The sequence below is a fragment of the Orbicella faveolata genome, unplaced genomic scaffold (genome assembly GCF_042242905.1).
Source record: "Orbicella faveolata isolate gen_17 unplaced genomic scaffold, um_ofav_v1 contig_34, whole genome shotgun sequence".
NCBI classification, from domain to species: Eukaryota; Metazoa; Cnidaria; class Anthozoa; order Scleractinia; family Merulinidae; genus Orbicella; species Orbicella faveolata.
Genome location: NW_028301563.1, coordinates 33,587,501 through 33,611,576, shown reverse-complemented (window position 1 = coordinate 33,611,576; position 24,076 = coordinate 33,587,501). Strand labels below are relative to the sequence as shown.

The 24,076-nt window shown below is 39.2% G+C and overlaps 2 protein-coding genes across 3 annotated transcripts; both read right to left on the bottom strand.

Moving 5' to 3' along the window:
• Positions 1 to 94: 94 nt before the first annotated feature.
• LOC110043199 (mRNA-capping enzyme-like) lies at positions 95 to 19,315 on the bottom strand. Of its 2 annotated transcripts, XM_020748636.2 has the most exons (18): positions 19,109 to 19,315; positions 17,618 to 17,727; positions 16,533 to 16,636; positions 15,594 to 15,682; positions 14,782 to 14,857; positions 13,792 to 13,822; positions 12,920 to 13,132; positions 11,789 to 11,889; positions 10,662 to 10,763; positions 9,654 to 9,789; positions 8,961 to 9,032; positions 8,188 to 8,268; positions 7,094 to 7,177; positions 5,943 to 6,011; positions 5,120 to 5,220; positions 4,065 to 4,131; positions 2,347 to 2,476; positions 95 to 1,837 (listed from the first exon to the last, which is right to left on the bottom strand). In XM_020748636.2, exons 1-18 carry the CDS (start codon positions 19,161 to 19,163, stop codon positions 1,710 to 1,712), a joined length of 1,749 nt encoding a protein of 582 aa, XP_020604295.2. In that variant the 5' UTR covers positions 19,164 to 19,315; the 3' UTR covers positions 95 to 1,709. The 2 variants fall into 2 exon arrangements, with proteins under 2 accessions (XP_020604295.2, XP_020604296.2); XM_020748637.2 differs by lacking the exons at positions 16,533 to 16,636; positions 19,109 to 19,315.
• Positions 19,316 to 20,551: 1,236 nt separating this feature from the next.
• Positions 20,552 to 22,786, bottom strand: LOC110043134 (sodium/bile acid cotransporter 7-A-like). Its single transcript, XM_020748553.2, has one exon. The coding sequence runs from the start codon at positions 22,722 to 22,724 to the stop codon at positions 21,705 to 21,707; it is 1,020 nt and encodes a 339-aa protein (XP_020604212.2). The 5' UTR covers positions 22,725 to 22,786; the 3' UTR covers positions 20,552 to 21,704.
• Between the last annotated feature and the right edge of the window lie 1,290 nt (positions 22,787 to 24,076).

The window sequence follows — 24,076 nt, the reverse complement described above, 5'->3', positions numbered from 1 at the left end:
TTTTACGAATTTTCATAAAATTTCTAAACCACGTCATCAACTTTGCGCTATCAAGACTTCATTAGCGAGGCTAAAAAAAAAGAAAAGAAAGAAATGTTGTTATTTTCTCATTTTATTGAATTACGCGCACGTTCTAAACTTGCTCTCAGTGTTTTAAAAGGATTATCAAGTTACACTTGACCTGCGTCATTTATTTTTCCTAGCAAGAAAATTTCCTCAATTAATAAAGGTACCTTCTTATCCTAGGGAGTTGCTTATAATGAAGGGAAGTGTATGAAAAGAGTCCCTACTTTATTCTTCTCAATATCTTAACTTACATTCTCGTCAAATGAAAAATCTTCGATTTTCATCCAGTCACAAAATAAAGATGTTTCGCGTGTTGCTAAGCAACCACTACCAAAAACGTTGAGCTCGGCTAATCCTGGAAGGCGTTACACTGACCAAATAAGGAATTTGCTTTTGGTTTCCATTGTAACGCCGCACTCTTCAACCTAAGCACACCACCTTCAAAGGTTAGGGACGGAGGGAGGTTTGGGCAATTTTCTAGAGCATGAAATATTTTTCTCAACTTCGGGTTGTGGATGATATATTTAGGTGGGTAAAAGCTTGTGCAAGGATTTAAAAAAAAAAAAAAAAAGGACCTGGATATTAGAAAGCACTTGCTCAGTTTTTTTTCCCATGGCTCCCTTTGCACGATTTTTTTTTCAGTAGTTTAGGCTGTGCAGGAATTGTTTTTGGAAATTGCCCAGCCCCCCCTCCCCCTTTACAAAAAAAAAAAATTGTCTGTCCCTTACGTAGACCCTACGCTTATCCTCTTTGGCTGATCACGTTTTCTCTTGGTGGAGAGATCTCATGTAGACCCATTGTCTGGACCATAAAGCTCCGGTTATAAGCCCTGGGCTATACTAACTTCATAAGATGTCTTGAGTTGGCAAGCAGAAAACACTGTGATAGTATAATGTTCATTCAGTGAATTAGGTTTAACTGCGTAGAGAATTGCCGTTTTGAGAAGTCGAGGTATGCTTCGGGGGCGGGGAGGGAGGGGGGGTGTAACCGAAATATTTTTCGAGTCTGGTTAGCAGATAGGTCAATAAGCGAGTGGGCTCACAACCGAGATTTACGGCATTATTAGTCATACGGTGTAAAATGTATTTACAAATTATTTGTCTTTGTTTTTTGTCCTATAAGCGACCACCAGAGTGACTAATTTTTAACTTCTCTTTAACTTTGTACAACACATTCAACAAGAGGGCTATGAGAACACCGGTCGTGATCATTTCAGGGAAATCACCATGAGGGAAATGTTCAAAATATTTAAAAATAACACAAGGATGAAAGTGGTAAAGAGAATATTCCAAGTACAGAAGTACAGCGGTTTGTGCTATAAAAAGCTTGCGTCGACGAGCTGATGTTCGGCTTATCTTCGGTAAACCCTGTCGGTTGCATTCGGCTTTCACGAAGACCTCGTCGGAGACGCTGGAGCCGAGCGTCGGTTCTCCTCTTAACCTGTACGAAAGACTTGGTCGGAGAGGTCGACGACGCGACATATTTACCTACAGCTTTTCCAGTGCGAAGCGTTTAAATATTTCGGTAAAAAACAGATGTTTCAAGCTGCACGAACTAATTTTAACTTGCTTCTGTCGCTTTCAGAATGCTCTTATCTGACCCAGCATGGCTATCCAAACAACAAATTGGTTAAACTGTTATATTTACACCGCAGACTGACTCGTAGACGCGACGTTAGGGTCCCTGGGTCGATTTGAATGGTAGCGATATTTCTCTATCACTTCCAGAAGCCATTTCTTTGTTACTGGCTGTTTAATGCTTTTGCACACACCTGAAATATTAAAGACGAAACGCACTTTATTAATCCCATGTTGTATTTGCAACCTATTCTAAGGGCGGAAGATCATACAACCAGTGCCTAGCGCGGGAAAACATGCCACTGGTGCCAAGCGCGGGAAAAAAATGTAGCCGTTGCCGAGCGCGGGAAACTATGTAACCGATACTAAGCGCGGGAAAATATGCAACCGGTGCCAAGAACGGGAAAACATGTAACCAGCCCCGAGCGCACGAAAAGATGTTACCAAAGAACCAACAACACGCGAAAACAGTCAGTGTGCCCTGATTGCTTAGTGCGTGTTGTAGGAGATTTTTTAAAGCAAGAGGACAGAAAAGTCAAAGCTAGAGGAAACGTCTATGCGTTTTAACTTAGAAGTTACTACAACACCACAACGTCCTCTCAGAAATTACACTACAAAGAACAGTTTAGCTTTGCCGGCTCGAGTGAACATCGCATCGTTCTTGTGCGCCTACTGTGCGCCTGTACATAAAAAGCCAACTTACTCATAGCTGTGTTGTAGCCATTAGGAAAGCTCTTGTCTTCTCGGACTCTGAGAAATTTCCACTGATTGTTTTCAGCATCCCAAGTACATTCCACAACTCTCTTATTGAGGTTTTTTAACTCTTTCGTTACCTGAGGGACAAAAATGATTTATAGTAACCGTTTAAATGGAGAACGAAGCGTGAATATGACCGGCCGGCCGACCGACCGACCGACCGACTGACTGACTGACTGACCGATCCCACGGTTTTAGCAAGCCCTTTAAGGTCGGCACACACGAGGAGACTACTCCCTGCAACTGGTCGCGGGGATAAGTCCCATCGTGTGACTGACTGGCCATTTTTGCCACAAAATCTAGCCGCAGGGACTAAAATTTGGTCCCTGCGACTAGTCTCACGAATTCAAACTGGTTTGAATTTTTGGGACAAGTCCCTGCGACTTGTTCCTCAAAACGCGTCGTGTGAACTGCTCGTGGGACAAGTCCCTGCGACCAATCCCGTCGTGTAAACTATTCAGGGGACTAGTTGCAGGGACGAGTCGCAGGGGCTAGTCCCCGCATGTGTGCTGACCTTTACGTTTTTGAACTGTTATAGTAGAGAGCTCAAGCAATGATAAATGATGATATTTTACCGGGAAGCTTTCTCACCCGTAGGTGATCTACAGAAAGGTCCCGATCCAAAATAACATTAAATTATTAAAAAATAAATACACAAATTAAAAAAATATATTAAAAATACAAAAGTAAATTATAGACTGATAGATTTAAAAAAAAATTACTTTTAAACTGACATATGGTGTCAGAGTTCTTCAAGTCACTGTCCAAGGCATTCCAGTCTTTAAAGGCATGATAACAAGTTCTCTGTTTACCCCAGTTCCGTTTTACTGTTGGAAGTCTAAGATGATCTTTGGAGCGAGTGTTATATCTATGGACATCGCTATTTCTAGATAATTCCAATTTGTGAGATGTAATTCCATTCACACATTTATAAACATACAAGCAGCGATGGAAGTGCCTGCGTTGATTTAAATTTAACCAGCCAAGCTGACTGAGAGCATCGGTTGCAGAAGAATACAATGGTTTATTTAGAACAAGTTTTGCCGCCTTGTTTTGCAACACCTGCAGGTTGTTCATTAAAACAGCGTTATCCTTATCGCCCCATACCAGATCAGCATAATCAAAGATTGGAAGAAAAAGGCTATTGTAATAAAGAAGGCGTGCATTATACGGCAACAAGTGCTTAATCCTACGCAAAAGACCTAGTCTCTGGTTCACTTTAGATGTCACATGTTCCACATGTTCGGTCCAGGTAAAGTTAGAGGATAATACGACCCCTAGGTATTTAAAACTTCTAACACTATCGAGTTGATTATCAAGAACAGAAACCGAGAGACTGTTTAACTTGCGCAACTTGGAATCGCTACCAATAAGCATTGTTTTGGTCTTATCAACATTAAGAGTGAGTTTGTTATCATTTAACCAGATAGTAATAGAATACAAGTCGGCATTTAGGGCGCACTCCAGACCAGCTGGGTTTGAGCCATTGTGCTGCTCCTTGAACCCCTGGTTCGGTGGCTTTCTCGTTGCCGTTGCCGTCGTGGTTTGCTTAATTAAGCTCTCTACTTCAAGCCGATACCAAGCACCTAGCCTCTTTCAGTGTACCCGTCCCGTCCCGTCCCGTCCTAGAAAGCCAAGTACGACAGAAACAAAACACTAACAAACCTTGATGGCAGCGAATGGTTTATCGTAACCACCGACCATGAGTGCGCCAATTGATTGAGGGATACAACTGAAACAACAGCACAGCAGAACTTAATATTTTGAACAGGATTAATCCTCCGTAGGAAAAAACTGAAGATGGCGACTGGTACATTTACCCATAGTTCTTAGCGCACGAAAATCTTAACAACGTTCATAAAAACGTACAGAAGAGTTACAAAGTCTTAAAACCTAGGCTACTTAATGTCCTTAGTACAGTGACAAATATTGTAAAAAATTTGGCTTTCTTTGTGACTTTCAGGCTGTGTTGGGTTCGCAAGGCATTGGGGTAAAATGTAGAGCCGCCATCTTTTTTCCTACGGTGGATTGCAGGGATACATGTGAGCGGAACTAGAACAAACACAACTCATTCATGTTGTTTTTACAACGCAAAGAACAAGTCTCGAACGGGATTTCCAATGTCTCGGTTATTTCTTTTATAACACCCATCAACGGGCGTGAATTGTAATGGCTTTACGCGCGTACAATGTATGGAGGGCTTGGCATCGCGTTATACTTTAATTTTTTCGCAGACGCAAGCCGCCCGTACATTTCCTGTATTTTATTTTGCACGCGAAAAGCCATTAAAGTTCACGCCCGCTGACGGGCGTAACGTGACGGCGGCAACCCCACTTTAAGATGGATTGTAGCGAGCCGCAGCATTGAACGGGCAACGCAAATTCGTATTTCACTACTCGCGACTACTTGCAAGTCATTTTGGCGAGTGCTTTACTCTGTGTATGTTTAAGTTAAGGGGAAAGTATGAGTTTCATTGCAACTACACAAGAGTTATTTTACTTATTTTTGCTCCTGACAAAAAAAGGCTTCTATTTGGCTGTCAAAAATATATATCGCCTTTACGCAAACATGCTCTACGTATTATGATGTCCTTAAAAATCACAACCAATTTCAGACCAAAATAGCAAAATGAGTGATCGAACTTCAGATCAAAAGATCTAAAATACTTCACCCTTACATGGCTAAAATAAGGAGATCCCCCACCCCACCCCTGAACATACCCTTCTTGCGTTACTGTTCTTATGTTAAGCACGAAATCCACTGAGTTAAGCGTATGTGGTTTCCATTTTAGTACTTCAGGACTTTGGCCGGGAGAATATGGCTGCGAAGAGAAAGAAAAAAAAACCTGGCAAGTTTTAAAAAATCAACTTTGTACACGTATCTAACGAGTGTTCGAATCGATATAATCTTTCAATTAGCCGATTGTGCAGGCCCCGTCCACACACTACGCCGGAGGAATTTGAAAACGCAGCTTTATTTCTACGGTTAAGCCTACCGTGCACACTAATCCGTCAGGAAAAAGGAGCTTTTCGAAAACGCCTTTTAAAACTTGAGTAATTTGAAAACGCCGGGTTTCCGTTCTAGTGTGGACGGAAGACACTTTGAAACGGAGCTTTTCGAAAACGATGACTTTATAATAATCACGTGATTTCCCTGCCGAGTTCTCCTCAAACACAAATCCAAACTGGCGGGTGATTGTTGAGTTTTCCAATTTCTCCGGCGTAGTGTGGACGGAAAACATTTGATGCGTTTTCAGAGTGAAAACGCTGTTTTCAAAATTCTCCGGGGTCGCAGTTGTAATTTTCAAAGGACGACAAAGAAATGCGGGGGGAAAGGTAGCAAGATGGATTACGCAGTTGCAACAGCTGAAATTAAATGCGGAGTTTCATTCAAAGAAGGAAATTCCAAGTTCAAAGCGACGCAAAGCGTTGAAAATGTCAACAAATAAATTCATGTCTTGTTTTATATTTTAGGTGGCGGTTGGAACATCTTGTATTGAACAACAAGGACATTAAAGTACGTGTTTGAGCTTCTTTAATCTACCTCTTCTGCCGGGTTGAATATCAAACCGTCATTTTCGTGGCTTAGTTTAGGACTCCAGCTCTCTAAAACCTTAAAAACAAACAACAAAACAAAACAGAAAGTGAAATAAAATCAAAATTACAATAAGACGGGCTGAATCGCCGCCAATCTTTCGATTAAGTATTTAAGCAGGGATGGCGCAGTGGTGAGAGCGCTTGCATCCCACGATTCTGGCCCGGTGCCATAATGGGTTGAGTTTGTTGTTGGTTCTCGCCTTGTTCCGAGGATTTTTCTCCGGGTTCTCCTGTTTTCCTTCCTCCACAAAAACCAACATCTTCAAATTGATTGATTGAATCACCAATGTGCACCTTTTGTTTGAAAGAGGTCGAGTCCCTCGAACATTTGCTCTTTTATTGTGATACAACAAAAGACTTTTGGCGGGCTTTTTCTTCTTGGCTTTCAAACCAGAATGTATCTTTGGACACTTTGACATTTGAAAATATATTGTTTGGAGTGTTCAACAACAACGAAGACTTTATTATCCTGAATCACTTGATACTGCTAGGAAAGTTTTTTATTTATAAATGTAAATTAAATAAAATTAAACCAACATTAACAATATTTTTAGCAAAGACAAAAACCGTTTATTACATTGAAAAAAAAATAGCTACCAAAAATAACCAACTTTATAAACATTACAAAAAGTGGGAAAAACTAATGCCATCTCTTAATAATAGTTGAGCTTAATTTGTAATTTCTCCTTCTCAGCATGTCACTAACTTACTTTCTTTTTTTTTTCTCTGTATTTGGGTAGCTGCACTATTGTAAACAACGCATTGTATATTCTTTAGGTATAATTAGGCTACGATTAGTAATTATAATTTGTTGTATGTAATCTATTGTAGTTATGACGTATTGTAAGTATTGTAACTAGTGTTATGTCTTGTGTTGTATTGTATGTATTATAACCCAAAATGTTGAAAAAAAAAATAAAAATTACAAAAAAAAAAAAAAAACATCTTCAAATTCCAGTTCGACCAGGAGAGACGACCCGCATGAAAACCATCTAAGGCTGACGTGGCTTCCTCTCTAAATATTGAAATTTATTTATTTTATAGTTTCATGGTCGCCCCACTAACTTTCGACAGAAAATAAATATTAAAATTACCTACCCATTCTGTTTTCTCCACTGGAAAGAATTTCTTTGCTCTTATACTAAACGGCTCCCTTGACTTGTCCAGTAGTCCTTGCTGAGCCTAGAGGAACAACAATAAAACACCTTAAGATTTATCTGACTTTCTATATTTATTTGTTTAAAATATATAAAAATCACAGCAATAGGATTTACAAAATGGATAAAAATCTTATTTCTCTTACAATTTCAATACATTTGCAAGGAGACAGGTAATGAGAATATAAGGATCATCAAACTGAGGATAATCTTGATGTACCACTAAATTCTCAGAACTGACATTTAAAGTAATGTATGACATTCAATAGGAAGAATTTGTAGTTTGATCATGACCCACAAGTTAATGCCATGTCTGTATGGCTGGTAGTTCTTCTCTAATGATAGCCACATAACATAAACCAGTGTACCAACGGGAAAAACGAGCAATGAGTGACAAAGAAGCATACGAATGAGGCAGTGGTGATTATGTTTTGAGCTTGAAGAACATCCTGTCATCCAGGGAATCTTCATTAACAACAGTGCTACTACTCGAGCTGGGCTGCCTGGAAGAAATCTAACCAATCAAAACGTAAACTGAGAACAAAGGACTGTTAACTTCAAGCGACGGTAAGTAACGGTCTATTTGACGTGAAAATATAAATACTATCGACTCCTCTACGTTATATACACTCTCAGAGATTCACTCCCTGACGGCGAATTATCATGATTATAAATCTCGCTTGAAATATGTAGCTTGAAAACTCATTTTGCGACAACTAAACCGAAACCGTTGAAAAGCATACAAAATTTAGGATTGAACCTAGCCAATTAACAAATGACAAAGTTTCCTGAGAGGTTCGCAACTCCTCGCTCTTTGTTGGGTTTTCAATTTTGTTAAGATCTATTGTTCGTATTCTTCAATGTTATTGTTTTATTTGAGAAAAAGGTCACTATCCTTTGTTCTCGAGTAACATTCTGATTCTCTTTTCCAAGTGGCCCGGTTCGAGCAGTCTCAACGTAATTGAGGACTGCCTTTCTTAAAAAAACAAAACAAAGAGATCCTGAAAAGAAACAGTAACTCTACATGACACTCACTGCTTGGCTGCGAGCAAACTCAATTTCTTTCTCAATGCACAGCATTCTGATATCATGATTTTTCTTGCCCACTTCTTGACCCTGTTAGAAAAGAATCAGAAATTAAGAGATAAACTTTCAGCTAATAAATAAATGAGGAAGGCGCAATGGCCCAATAGTTATAGCAGTGGATTCTGGATCAAACCGTCCGAAATCAAACCCTGGCTGAGATCTTTGCGTTGTGACCTTGACAACACCCCCTTTACCCCGCAAGAGTGCCATTTGGCACACAATATCATAACCTTGTGAATATTTGAGAGATTCCTATGAATTTGTGCCACAAAAATTGTCTTGTGAAGATCTGCTCATTGAAGGCATAAAATTGTGACCCCCTCCTAACTAAGACATGGTTGACCACCCCCAAAAGTTTCCAATTTCATTTTTGAGATGCATATGGAATGCAAGACTTGTTGCACATCAAGCTATATACTAAGACCTGCTAAATAAGCTATAGTTTAGGGGTATACCTATGATATTTGAGAGTTGATACGTGTTGGAATTTTCCAGTTTCACAGTTTAAAGCAATTCCTCTCAAAATGGCGACCTCCTTCATAGCTGCTGATGTCAGTTCTTAAAAAAGCTGATCAGTGGCTTTCAAATGGTATATTGTACACAAGTGCAGAGTCTTTATTTGCTGATTTAGGAAAAACTTCCGTTCACCTTAGGGGGTAAAGGGTTAAATTCTCTCTGTGCCTCTCTGGTAGCATATCAGACTCCTGAAAAAGGAAATTTACCTGGAATACGATGATGTCATAGGCCAGGTATCGCGGATGTACTTTATCATTTTCCTTGTCAAGAACCATTTCCTTCAAAATAAACAACAACCAAAAAGAAATATTAACTTATACCAGTAAAATAATAATGCCTAATCATCAAATTTATAAAGAGTGCAAGCAGTTTCCACTTTTCTAAAGTTACACCATGTAACATGCAGGGAGGACGTGCAAAGGCCTTATGCTTAGTGCATTGGATTCAGAGTCAAGTGGCCCAGGTTGGTCAGGATTAATTGTGTTATTATCTGTTATTGCATTCTCAGGCAACACACTTTATTCTCCAGTCACTCCCCCCTGACAATTTCATACTGGGGGATAACTCTGCTGCAGAACCCCTTCCCCATCCAGGGGGTAGTAGAAATGCTCCTTCTTGAATAATGCAGTCGTTATCATGCCTGTGGCTACCTTATCGCACAAATCAAGCTCATTACTACTCTTTATTATTTTTTAATTAGATGTAGACTTTCTAAAAGTCCTTTCCAATAATTCTTCCCTGCCCTGTTGGTTTCACCTTACGTTGCTCGCGTTCACAACTTCGTCACTTGAAGATTACTCTCTTGCTTCACTCAAGGGAGATGAATAAGTGAAGGATTAAGCAATGGCTGACTTGCGGTAAGTCTAAATGGGATGCTAATGATGTTTACATTCTCTTACCCCATCAATCAAAGTGTCATAGACGTGCTCTTTAAGGATTTTACGCTGCGGAAAGTGAAACTGTGGTGCAGCAAACACATTGTTGTCTCTGTCAATTAGGTATACTTCTTGTTCCCTTAAAATAAGCATCATATATCTGTAAAGAAAAGAAAAAACACAGTGAACTCTTTGAGGTGGAGTAGAGAGAGGTCTGCCTTTAACAATGTTCTTAGGGCAACTTTTTCAGTTATAGCAAGAGATTTTCTTTCAACATCAGTGGCAGATCTAGGGGAGGGGCCTGGGGGGCTCAGTCCCCCCCCCCTCCCCACCTTATTTTGGATAAAAAAAGAAGAAATCACAGAAGGAAGGCAAGCGAAACAAAACTGGGCCCCCCCCCCCCCCCTTACCTCAAGGTCTGGATCCGCCACTGAACATCATTTTATCCTCTCTTGCACACATCAAGTAGCCAAGCAAAAAGAAAATTTAACAAGTTCTTCCACAAGGGGACATCCTGGGGGGAGTCCCATATGAAAAGGTTGAGGGTGCTCGTCGTCTCGCTTAGGGGTATAAATCAAGGATTCTGGTCTCACTTATGGTGTTCATGACAAAATGCCGCTATTTTTAGCTACCAAAGTATCTTTCGGGGTGCACTCGAAGAAATTCAATTATAATTTTAAAAAAAGCTCTAATTTCGGTTTTTAGGCTTGATTTCAACCAGTATCTTGAGTCCAGTCTACTAGAGTGGGCTCCTTTCCTCAACTTTGCTCAACATCAGCTGGTAATTGAGCCTATTCCATTTGAAATGGTATCTTTTAGGGGTCAAATAAAAATCGAGCCACACCCAGATTGGCTTCCTTTACAGGTTTAATTCAAATTTTCTGATGAGCATCCCTGACCTTTTCTTATGGGAATCCCTCCCCTGGGGGAACATTACACGGTGATTAACCAACAAATTCTCAAAACTGACAGTAAGAAAGTCTATTACACTAAATAAGAAGAATCTAGATTTCAATCAGTAAATAGACCAACCTGACACCATCTGCCTTCCAGCTTACTCTGTAAGGTTTCTCGTGAAGCAGTTTAATGTTCTGGACATCCATTGAGACTGGCTGGCTTCCTGGAAACCCACCACTGCCAGATAAAAATGAAAACATTTGAGCAGTACATTCATGTGGCAATGTTTATTATATAAAGACATAATAATTTATTGATCATTGCAGTGATGCACACAACTAAGGTAGTTGTCAAATTAAAGCCTGAAAAAAATGCAGGCCTGAATGGGATCCATAACCTCTGCGATACCGGTGCGCTGCTCTACCAACTGAGCTATCAAGCAAACTGGGGGCTGGTCATGTTGTGAGTTCGTAATATACCCATAGATGCTGATGAATGCAATTGAATATATTAAAAACGATATATTTGAACTGTGGAGAAAGATATGAAGACATGATTGATCATCACAGTGATACACACAACTAAGGCAGTTGTGAAATTAAATCCTGTTCCCGTTTTTTTCAGACTTAAATTTCACAACTGCTTTACTTGTGTGTATCACTGCAGTGATCAATCATGTCTTCATATCTGTTTATTATGCTGTACAAGGTGGTTCTAACGTTTACATCTGTGGATGAAACCCTAGTCATTGACCATTCAAATGAAAGCTATCAAGCAGTGCTTTCATGTGGTACATGTTTACTACGCTGTACAAGGTGGTTCTAACTTTTACCTCTGTGGATGAAGCCCTAGTGTGTGACCATTTAAATGAAAGCTACTGAGCAGTCCTTTCATGTGGTACTGTTTATGATGGACAAAGTGGTTCTAACTTTTACATGTGTGGATGAAACCCTAGTGTGTGACCATTCAATTGAAAGCTTGTGAGCAGTTCTTTCACGTGGTACTGTTTATTACACTTAGGTTGTTCTAATTTTCAAGTCTGAAGGACATAGTGACTAACTTCTACTTTTTAAGTGGGTGTTGTCTCAGTGCTAATTGACTTTAAACACAGTTTCAGGGAATTTTAAATAATTTAAAATAAAAATAGTACCTTTGGCAGTTTGTTTTTATAATGAACCTTAAAAAAATGCAGACTAAGACAAAAATCTAACCACTTTGTTTCACTACAGTAACTGTTACATAACTCTTACAACAAAGGTTACCTTTCCCATGAGCACATTTTTTCACATATTTCTTGGATTTCTTCTCTCTTTGGTGAATGTACAACTTCTATGCCTTCTACTTCATCCATGAACTTTGCTTCCTGCAGCAAGATGAACATGACATGCACAATAATAAGTGGGTTGTTGAGTTCAAAATAAAAGTTAGGGAAAGACCCACACAGGATCCATACATTGAGTAGATAAGTGGACATTTACAAAGATTTTCTGAGAAAATATTTAGTTTACTGGCCAGAACTGTACTGCTGTTTAAAATCCCATTGTTAAGATCTGTAAGCTCTTATTGAAGGGTTTAAGTTTGAGACCGACCAGTTAATGTTATAATGTGCGCAACCCAAGTGGCTCATAAGGCCGTTGCTGATCTCCATTTAATTCAATCTGTAGCATGAAGTGACCAGGAGTATTTCTACTCCCCACAGGATGGGATGCTAGTCCATCGCAGGTTTACCCCCAGCATATCAGATTTGCCAGTACCCATTTATACACCTGGGTCGAGAGAGACACTGTGAGAGTAAAGTGTCTTGCCCAAGAACACAGCAGAATGTCCCTGGCCAGGGCTCAAACCCACACCGCTCAATCCAGAGACAAGTGTGCTAACCACGAGGCCACCGTGCCTCCCTTAAGTAAATAAGTCGGCATTAATAAAAACAGATTTATTACATGGCTTGTGTCTGTAGCCAATATAACATGTGCTCTGATTGGCTAATTCTAGGGCATTATTCTCCTGTAATGCCCACAGGCCAATTGCGGGCCTGCAAAACCAAAGCAAAGCAAACAGACATATAACAAACAACTTATTAACCTCAAACGTTTGGTCTCTACTTGAAAATCTCAAACCTCGGCGTTGTTGTATACAGCAAGGTCTTGATTTGAGATTTTCCCATAAAGACCTCACTCTCAGTTAATAAGTAGTTATTACTGAGATGATTTTCAGTTTTCTGGCCAGAACTGTACTTCAGTCTGTTTTAAAATCCCTTTGTTAAAATCTGTAAGCTCATACTGAACAATTTTATCAAGTCAAAGGTCTCCAGGACCAGCATTTCCTCTTGCCAAGGACCTAACTCTCTAAGAGAGATGGCCAACACCAGCCGTGAGGATAAGCATGACACAAACCTTTAATCTAGGGTCCCACTTGGGTCTTTTCCTACTTGGGCGACTTGTTGCTTCCAAAGCACCACCATTCTGTTCTTCATTGTCACTGTGCCCTTCCTCCTCCTCAAGGCACCAGTCTGGTAACTCAGGAGCAGCCATCGCTTCCTTTGGGTCTCCATAACGATTGGCAAGGTCTTGTAGATAGTGTGCTTTGTAGATACCAGGAGGGCGACACTGCAAAACAATAGAAACATTACAAGTCAATATCAAATTTACACTAAATAACAATAATAAATGCAAAAAAATAAGAACAATATAATAGCAAACAACTGAAACAAATAATTCAAATTGAACATAACATTATTAAGAATACCAACTGGCCGGAGGCAAAACAGTTGGCTTTTTACAAGCGTGGCCAAGGATTTGAACTTAGGGCTACCGAGAAACAAATCCAGGTAGTGGTCATAGTGGGACTCAAACCCGGGACTGCTGGATTGTAAGTCCATCAAGCTGACCACTCGGCCACCCTGAGTGGTCAGCGTGTTGTATACATTATTTATACTGCAAAAAATAGATAACCTGAATTTAAATATAAAGACAGCTGGTATAAACCTATGTGCAGTTGACAAAAATATTTCAAATGGTGTTAGCAATAAAAAATATTAAGAACTAAAATGGAAAATTTGGTTACAACAATAACAACCATTAACTAAACACTACATTTATGATGTATTCTGTCTTGCTCTAACAAATACTGGAATGTTTTTCACTTAAAAGTTCTTAAATTTAAGTTTTTAGCCCGTAATTCTTTAGGTAAAAGGGAACATGTGCTTCTTAGAATAAGTCGCATTTTTTTACCTCCAGTTTTATTTCAAATTCAAATTAACACAAACCTGTGCAAAACAATGTACTGCTGCCTCAACACTGAGCAAAGACAAGAAAACAAAAAACAATAATTATTAATCTTAAAAAGAAATGCAAAAGTACCATCCGTTTCTACTCTAACAGGCAGTGAATGGTAAATGTGAGACTTTGTCAGAAGGCAAGACTGGCTCTTTCCTTTGCAAACCCGAGATGTGTTAACTGCAAGCCCAAGATGATCAGGTTCTAGACATTCAGACATCATTATAATAATTTTATTCAAAAAAATTCATCTGGTACTTCAAGACTTTCTCAGCCTTTTAAAAAATCGAGACCGCAAGACACACATAACCACTCAAAAATAAGTTTAAGTAAACTTCAATGAAAATTTTGCAAGACCAATTTTTTTTTGAAGGACTATTCGCCACTCCTACTCCATGCAAATGGCAAGTGGAAGTTGTGAAGAACGTGAAGAGTCGGCAGGGCAGAAGTATTTTGAAAACAGCACAGACTGTGTTACATTTGATCTTGATTTGCACAAAAAGACCTATTCAGTGATGCTTGTACAGTGACAATTTACATTAGAAATCTGAACTGATACAATCATTATAATATTACAACAAAAATCACCAAACTGTGAAATGAGTTCAAATTTGTGTACATCAACCACTTCCACTTTGACTTGCCCACATTCATTTGTGTTGTTGTGAGTTGTAAGAAAGGGAAAGAAATGGATAAATGTGTTAAAATTAATTATTTTTGTTTAGTTTTAACACATTTATCTGCTTCTTTCTCTTTCCCCACCTTTAGTTTGAACTTCCCCTACAGTCAACTAACAACGACATGAAAAAAGGTGGGCAGGTCAGCGAAAGAAAGTGGAAGTGTTTGATGTACAAAAATTTGGGCTCATTCCACAGTTTGGTGATTTTCGTAGTGAAAGTAAAATGCTTGTCAATGAGCTGTTTTGCCTAATTGCTCAAGATACAATGATTTCATAACACTGTCCTCAAACAAACGCTTACCTCCAATCATCCCTTTCTACGAGGTAAGCGATGATTAAAAAGCCTGTTCTGTTGAAACCATGAGTACAGTGAACACCTATAGACAAAGAAAAAATCACTCTTTCCGTTTCAAGAAATACAAAATAAAAATCACACTCAATAAATGCCAACAATGTTTTGTCACTAAGGGTAATTGTGATTACAAGTGGGGTTTATTTACAGGATGGTACACCTGTTGGCATGTGTCTGTGTTATGAACAAGCTCAAATAAAGGAGACTTAAATAGGTCAAACCATTTCTTCTAGCATCTACAATTTAGTTGATGAAACCTTTGTGTGTGACCATTCGATTGAAAGCTGTTGAGCAGTACTTTCATGAGGTACTGTTCATTATGCTATACAAGTTCTAACTTTCAAGTCTGTGGATGAAACCCTAGTGTGTGACCATTCAAATGAAAGCTGTTGAGCAGTACTTTGAATTCATGTATTACTGTTTATTATGTTGTTCAAGGTGGTTCTAACATTTAAGTCTGTGGATGAAACCCTAGTGTGTGACCATTCAATTGAGAGCTATTGAGCAGTACTTTCATGTAGTAAGTCTCGTAATTGTCGTACAAGGTGTAATGGGTTAGACTTAATGGTCCCATTATTATTTGCATCTAGCCTGGCACCTACGTGAATGCTATCAAGCAACTGGTAGATGCACATTCTTGGGTGTGGTTTGTTAAGTCAAAGAAAAAGGCAGGTCAGGTGAATGGCTTAAAGAAAAATCCAGAACCACAGCAGAAGAAGAAACTATCAATTACTACATGAGCTAACTGTAGATCTACAAACCTATCAACTCTCCTGGGTTTTGGCTGAAGTAACGGTCGCACATTCTGATAAAAAGATCAACTTGCTCTCTTGAGGGTGCTTCTCCATGCCTTTCCAAGAGATCAGAAAAAAACAAATTAATTTTAATGTTAAGTGATCATGATTGGAGTTAACCATTCAAACTGTTCCAGAAAATATCTACAACCCCATCCCCGCCTCGTTTGGAACTTCCTGAGGGGGATGAGGGGTTCTCCAAGACCAAAAAATTTCAAAAGGTGAATGAAGCTTAATTGGAAATATTTCTAGAGGGGTAGGGTGTGACTTAGAAAAAATTCCTTCCATGCAGGAGGTATGGATATTTTCTGTAACTACAAAACCAATGAATAATTCATTCTCTGAATCGGTAATTATTATTGATTGATTCACCAGTGATGGTTCCAGAGTTGTTCATTTGCTCCACAAATGGCGTGGAGTTCATGGGTGCTTACCATTTTTCAGTGAGAATAAAGCAGTTGGGATGGCCGTTCAATGATAGCAAGGGTTTTTTCAAAATCAGCAAATCAACAGAACGAGATGGCGCTTACCATTTATAATTTGATTTGCCATAATAATTATTGTTTTAGGCTAATGAGAGACTGGAAACTGGAAAATTTAGCAAATGGTAAAGATATTTCCACCGGTCCGTTCTGAACGGAAAAAGAGGACTACCTCTGGAGGTAGTCTAGAATTTCCAAACCAATATCGCAGAAAATTTCTGTTCCATTTGACTTACAACCAAAATTTTCAGAATTTTTGGCTAAATGGTAAGCACCCCATGTGTCCTTTCCTGCTCTAAATTATGGAGTGGGACCAATGTGCCTTCCTTTTTTCAATAACAAGAGGAAGGAGAGGGACAAGTTCCTCAGTTACATCTACTACATACACAAAAAATTATACACAATGCCAGTATTGTTTACAAACCCCTTGCACTGCATCTTGACATGACGGATTCCCGCCTTTTCCACCTCTTCTTTGTCGTAAAAGCGATCTGTGTTTGTTAAGTCTATGATCAAGCGTAATCTTACCTGAAAAATTTAAATTCAAACAAATGAATGCGAGTCATTTTACTGAATAGTTTGCCTTTGGTTTCCTGGAGTTGGAAAAATTAGACTATTCTTCACCTGAACACTCAATTGCAAAGTAAACAGTGCCATAAGATCTTATTCAGTCTCCATAGCATCAAGAGCAGAGGTTTCATTAAGGGCCAGGCACTGGGCAAATTGACCAGCTGTGAGGATAATTTTGCCATCCAGAGGAAGGTTTTTCTTATAATAAAAAATGTTTAGTTAAAAAAGTTTTGCTTGCTGGTGAAACCCAGTTGCCCTCTTGCTGAAAACATTAATGAAACCCCTGATCAAGAGACCAGGATTACATGTACTTCTACTCCCCCTGGATGGGACACAGGTACAAACCAAGGACACTCTCCTACCAATTAGCCAGGTGGCCATAACACTTTGCTGAGGATTGGTACAACCTTAACCCTTAACCATCTTACCACCAGCCCTAGCCCTAAACCCGACCACTACAAAATGCCCTTAACCCCTAACTTGAACCCTCCCACTACTGCTAGCCCTAGCCCTCGCTCTAAACCATGTTATTAACGCCAATCCTACAAAATACCTCTAACCCTGAACTTCAACTTAACCACTACCAATAGCCGTAGCCTACTATCAGTCCTAGCCCTAACACTAAAACTCATGCACAGTGGCCTAATCATTAGTGCACTGGTCTCCTGATCAAGGAGTCAAGGTCTCCTGATCAAGATCATTGCATTGTGTTCTAGGGAAAGACACTTTACCCTGAGTTAGTACTTGGGGATTGTTGGGGCAACCTGACAGATTGCTGATCCCCTGTGGGAAAAGAAGCAATTATATTTCTTGCCACCGATCATCCTAAAGAAACCGGAGTAAAGTGGCAAGAACGGAGAGCCAGTCGGGATTAAGCATCAACTTAAGCCCTCAACTGTCTCATCCATCTCTCTCACTTAAAACGTAGGACACTCTAACCTTTAATGACTGAAGGTATGCAAACAGCATAGGCAGTTGAAATCGGTTTGCCTCAGGGATTTCATCATCATAACGGGGTCCTAATGGTGTCTTGAATGCAAGAAATTTGTCTGAAAGAAATATTCAAAAAGTGTTTGAAATTAATCATAATTTTCTCAGGCTGACAGGTCAGAATATATCTCATAATAATCATGAGGTTCCAGCAAAATTGCCCACAACCTGTAAATAACAACCACCAAGTAGCAGCCAAAATACTACAATGATGTCACCCATTTCCCCCCCCCCCCCCAAAAAAAAAAACTGTCAGTTAATCAGTACCTCTATTTATGATATAAACCCTAACAAAATACCAAACCATTTCACTTTGCCAGGCAAGGTGTGATTTATTATGTAACCATAGCAACAATGATCTTTTCACTTCTGAAAGTGACACTGTGTTGTTCAAGTAAAATAAACTATGTCTATGTCTAAGGTAACATGTTATTTACACGTGTGAAGATATCAAGTTTTCGTGCAAAAGCTCACCAACATTGCAAGGTTGCTTAGAGAGACAAAATTTTTCATAAGTGAAAAGATCACCATTGCTATGGTTACATAATTAATTGCACCTTTACTGGCAAAAGTGAAATGGTTTGGTATTTCATTGGTGTTTACATTATAAATAGAACATTACGAGGCCGCTTGGAGATAGGAAATTTCTCTTATTGGAAAATATTTCACTCATTTGCAGCACTTACTTGTGAAATATTTTAGAACAATCGCAGAGAAATTTCATAGCTCTATGTATTCTGTATTGTTTATGTGTCAATACAAATCCTAGTGCATTTTTCTCTAATTAGGGACACAGGAACAAAAGGAGAATAAAATTATCATAAATCAAAACTATATTGCATTTTAAAGTATACTTTTATTGCATTGTATTTTGTTGCATTTTACTAACTGCTTTTGAGGATCTCACTTCTATTTGTGAATGGTTTGATGAAGAGGGGGGGGATGAAAAACTTGGATTCCTTGCATGCACCAGACAAAAATAACGTAGAATGATAAAAACAAAAGACAACGCATAGCAATTATAATGCCGCATCAAAATATAATGACAGCACTTGATAGTCAACCTGAGTGATTTTACTTACACCACGAAATAGTTAGCCGCCACACAATAAGATAATGTTAGAGCTAATAATTCTATTGTTTTCTTTCGATTCGTTTTGATTAAGCTTATTTCACACTAGTCACTTATTTCACAGCTTAGATTCACTCTACTCGAAAGAGGCAAGATTAATGTTAAAGAACATAACAAGAAGTGTGCAAATTTCACAAAGCATTGTCATCATTAAAATTAATATAGATGAAGTGCATTGTTCCTCTTTCTTCCTGTGATCCTCTTTATTAAATACCCACTAATTCCAATTTATTGACATTTAAAACAGAGAACGCGCAATAACAATACTCTTCAAAACAGTTTTTTGTGTACAGTATTCTTTAACAAACCTGCGATTACTTGACTTTTCCTGGGGCAGTTCAGCCATCGTGGTGGTACAGACATTACTTCAACTCTTCCTTTACAGTTTTCCGCGCTTTTCAACAAGTTTTCACAAAATCATTGCTTAAATGAAGTCATTTTCCGGTGGACTTTCCCAGCTTCCTTCTTCGGCCTATTTTCGGAAGCCATGTTTTATCGCCTCGCTGTGATGCAGCTATACTAGTTACCATTCCCCTCACGTCGAAACGTTGCCGGACGGTCCGATCCGGAAGCGATCGCTGAGCACAATATAACAAATGTTCTGTTCTGTCCCTATTTTTTATGCCTGGTTCTTGAATGGTAGCCCCAGCGCAGCGTGTGGGAAGCGGGGAGGTAGGTGCCGTGCCAATTAATCGGGGCATGGTTTTGAGCTAGCCAGCTGTGTTGGTGTTTACAGGCCACAGATTTTAATAATTTTGTTTGAAAGAGGATCCCAGGTTGAAAAAAATTCCAAAATGATGGGGTAGCTTTATGACATGTTAAGTCACTCTGATTGGCCATTACTCAAGCACAAAAGTTCTACACCAGGAAAGAACCTGAGCTGCAGACACCTCCTGGCCTCTCTCTCTAGCCTGTACAGTAAGCATATCCATACAAAAGAAGTGCTTTTTCCACACTTTGGCCATACTGTACATGCAAAGATCTGCTCAAGTCAAGTCATAAAAAATTATTTCAGAATGCAGAAAAAGCTCTTTATTCATATAGGAAAGCTTACAATGCAGGTTGCCCTCTTCCATCAAATACAAATTGATTACGAAAAGGCCAACTATTTCCTGACAATTCTGCCTGCAACAATAAAGTCATCACAGATTCAAAGTCTTGTTCCTTGTGGTCCGCTTGTGGGTAATTTCATATGCATCTTGGTTTTTTTTCCCTTCAACAGCCTTTTTCAGGTATTTAGATCCATGGGGAACAGGGTAAAAATGGGAGGGTTGTAAAAATCAGTGGAGGTCGAGTCCAAATACTTCACATCTGTTTCCTTCAGATATGTAATAATGTTTCCAAAAGGTCTAGATAACAACAGACACATAAAGATTTTAAGGAAAACGACCAATTTTTTAAGTTTACAAGACATGTTTCGACAGAACTTCTGTCATCTTCAGTTGAATGATTACAAAGCAAGTTGAATTATTAATAAGTAGACAAAAATGCTAATTAAGACAAATAATAACAAAAGAACGTGAATCAGCAATTACACCATGTAAATCTAAAATTATCCTTTTAATTTACACCTTTTCACGTTCTTTTGTTACTATTTGTCTTAATTAGCATTTTTGTCTACTTATTATTCAACTTGCTCTGTAATCATTTAACTGAAGATGACAGAAGTTCTGTCGAAACGTCTTGTAAACTTAAAAAATTGGTCGTTTTCCCTAAAATCTTTATATGTAATAATCTAATGAAATGCTACATATGATAACTGCTCTTTAATATCGTTTTCCTTTCCTAGAATAATATTGTTCTACAGTTCATCACAGCAGAAAATTTTTATTATAGCTAGTAGTTCATCCCTGTTTATTTTTAAAGCCAGTCTCCTCTTCCTTGCATTATAACATTTACAACAGACCTGTTTAACCACTCTATTTAGTACACTTGCTTTTTTATATCATTTATAATTTCCTTAGCCTGCGAACGCAGACGTATTTCCGGCTGTCACTTGGTTCCGCCGAAAAATAACGTCTGCGAACCCAAGCCAGGAAACAATGTGACGTAATGACTTTTGTTTCTCCTTGGCCAATCAGATTCCATGATAGAATGAAACTCGAGTGTTCCTCGCAGCGAATACCTCGCACAGTAGTTCTGGGGTTATTTGAGCTAAACTGTGATTGGCTTATAATTCCTACATCACAGAAATCGTTTTCTGGCTCGGGTTCACAGACATTATTTTTCAGAGGAATTAAGTGACAGCCAGAAATACATCTGCGTTCCCAAGCTATAATTTCCTAACCAGTCACAAAATATTCTAATTTTCCTATTATTACTTGTGTCATAAATACATTGCAATACTTAAGTCCTCAGTCTAAAGAGGGTAGCAAAGGGGTGGCACTTGGGGGTCAAGATCCCACTTCATGCATAAAATTGAACAGAATTAGAGTATCTTGTATACTTATTAACAATAGATTTATTCACAAATCATGCTTGTCATTTCATTACTTTACATCCCTCAGACAATAATTTTTGCCATCATCGTGCATCATGCATACACCCTTTGCTACCCTCCTGTTGCTCTGAATAAATATTTGAAGCCCAGTACCAACATCCCTGATAAATAATAATAGCAACCTTCCTTCACCTCACCATGGGCTTCATACTGTGCCTTCAGTTGATAATATCCATATCCTATCAAAGGAAAGTTGCTGGAAATTCTGCGAAATTCTTGCACTAAAAAGTAGGGCAGGGCTTGCAAAAAGTGCCGTCCAGTTATCTGGGACAAGCAAATTTTCCTGTTGGGAGGGATATAGATATTTTCTGGAACAAAATATTCAGATTAACTCCACTATAAAGTTTTAAACTAAAAGTAAAACCCAGCTTGGTTATAGAAATTTCATGAAAGTACTTGGCACACTAAACAGCTGCATTCACAACTAACTTTCCTTTTTGCTGGGCACCCACCATCCAGCCCTTTACCACTGGGACCAAAAGACCTCCGAGTAATATCTGCACTGGATGATAAATAAGCAGCGGGATGGAAATAAGCGAGAGATATTTGTACCCTGAAAATACAATCTTGAGCATGGGAATTCCTAATGTGAGAGATTTGTGTGTTGAACAGAACATGATTGCCACTGTATCTGCTGGCATGAACGTCGAATCTTTCATGGTTGCTAGGGAGAATGTAAGCATTAGTAAACAACATTGTAAACAAATTATAAACACTGCTACTGCCACAAGGCCAGAAGAATCAATCTCAGCACTTTTGTGTGAAAAAGTGTCACAGAATGTTGTATAGATTATTAGAAGTAGCACACAGCTGCTGATGGTACCAAATGGTGGCTTGTTTTGTTCCATCCAGTCTTTTATATACCTTCTTAGGAACTGACCGACTAAGAGCGGGACAACTACAGTCATTGACAACTGACTCACGATGGACAGGAAAGGAACCGGTGATGAGGAGCCAAGGAACACAAGTAGCAAAAATGGAGTGACAAATATTCCCAGGAAACTGCCGAACGCCGAGTTAAAGATTGCTGCGGCTTCGTTACCCCCGACAGCTTTCGTTAATATCACAGCAGATGACACCGGCGGCGGCATACAGCCCACAACAAGAAGGCCTTTAAGAAGCCATTCGTTCAAGGTAGTAAGCTCCAGCAGCTTCACTAACAACGACATCAATCCCGGTACAAAGGCCAGAGTAAAGCTTTGAACGAAGACGTGTAGTCGAACATTACTAAGTGCGTTTTTCAGCTCCTCCGACTTCAACGAGAGTCCACTGTTGAAAAAGATGGCTGAGACGGCAACATATTTTACAGTGACTTCTGGCTTAAGAACACCGCCTTTTGCCCCGATGAAAGGTGCAAGCTTGGCTAAGCAGATCACCACAACGATTCCGATTAAAAACCAGTTTTTCTGGAGCTTTGCGAGCATCTTTTTTCAATTTAACTTTTTCCATCATCCGCCATTTTGTACATCAAGAGGCAACTGCCACGTGAAGGATAGGTTATCTCGTCATGTAAAATACCACAAAATATCCCGAGAAATAACAACAAAACGGCTGTAGATATGATGTACATGAATAGGAAAGATTCAAAACTGAGTGTATCTGAGAAGTTGTTTTGCCTTGGCTAGACTTGATGTAGCCACATCTGGCCATGTGTTAGATATGGGCATGACGAATTAGGCAGAGAGATAAGGGGACAAAAATGCGATTGCAACAGGATCGGATTTTAGCGACTGAGAGATTCTGTGAAGTCTTCTCTCTCCTGCTTAACCCAGTGGCAGTGGTAAGAGAAACATTGCTTGTCACTCTGGAAGAGGAAGGAAACAGAAGAACTCATTTTCTCAAACAGTACTTTTTCATTTTATTTATCATGATGCCGAAACGTCATGTTACGGTGTTAAGTTTTCTTTAAAGTGTTTCTCTATATCTTCTTTATCTTATGTAATTCCTTTTATATGTACTTCATTGGCCTTTCATTTTAGACTGTTCACAGCCTCCCTCCCCCTAACCAGTCAATTCTATCCGCGCGTTCAACGTTCGAATAAAAATAGGAGAAAATAGAGGGCTGTGAACAGTCTACCTTCATTTCGCTAGAACGCAAAACTTCGCCCAGTGAAAGTCAGTACAGTTCACTGCGCTGAAAAAAACTCACAACCACTTTGCAAACTAATTAAAGATTAGCAAAAGTTTACCAAGCTTGCAGCTACCAAAATCTGGTAATTCAAAATTAAAGCAAAATGGGAAAAACGTCAGTCCTAAAATATCTGCGTAATTGTTAGAAACAATTAAACTCTTCATCACCTCGTGATCACTTGCCATGCTACAGTGCATCGACACATGAAGACCGCGGGCGGGTGCTTGCCATTATGCCAAAGATTCCGGAAACTTCGGTCGGAAGTCAAATGGAAAGGTCCGTTTCGGTTCCTTCCGACCGGAATATTCGGGATCACTTCTAGAGGTTGTCCACTTATTTCTGTCGAACCGGTCAGCCCGAAATTTGCCGTTCCATTTTTGCAGATTTTTGACAAACCTACTTCTCCTCACTTATGTTGGGAATTTGGAAAAGAAATTAAAAAAAATGGTAAGAGCCATTCCTCTTGGCCCGGTTTGATCGGAAAATGTCGTTCCATTTTCCTCGGTTATTCCCACTGGTCTCTGACCGGTCGGTTTGGCTTGCATAATGAAAGCACCCCGCATGTAAGAGGGTCTGAATGGGTCTGAATGGGTCTGAATAAATACCATATTCAGGCCCATTTTTGGATTTTTTGGCGGAGAATCT

What these genes read in the sequence shown, in the direction of transcription:
- LOC110043134 (XM_020748553.2), bottom strand. Translation starts at nt 22,724, where the DNA reads ATGCTCGCAAAGCTCCAGAAAAACTGGTTTTTAATCGGAATCGTTGTG.
- LOC110043199 (XM_020748636.2), bottom strand. Translation starts at nt 19,163, where the DNA reads ATGTCTGTACCACCACGATGGCTGAACTGCCCCAGGAAAAGTCAAGTA. An exon ending in CAGTACATTGTTTTGCACAG is followed by an intron (nt 13,133 to 13,791) that starts GTTTGTGTTAAT and finishes ATTGTTTTGCAG; the next exon opens with TGTCGCCCTCCTGGTATCTA. An exon ending in TGGCTACAACACAGCTATGA is followed by an intron (nt 1,838 to 2,346) that starts GTAAGTTGGCTT and finishes TTAATATTTCAG; the next exon opens with GTGTGTGCAAAAGCATTAAA.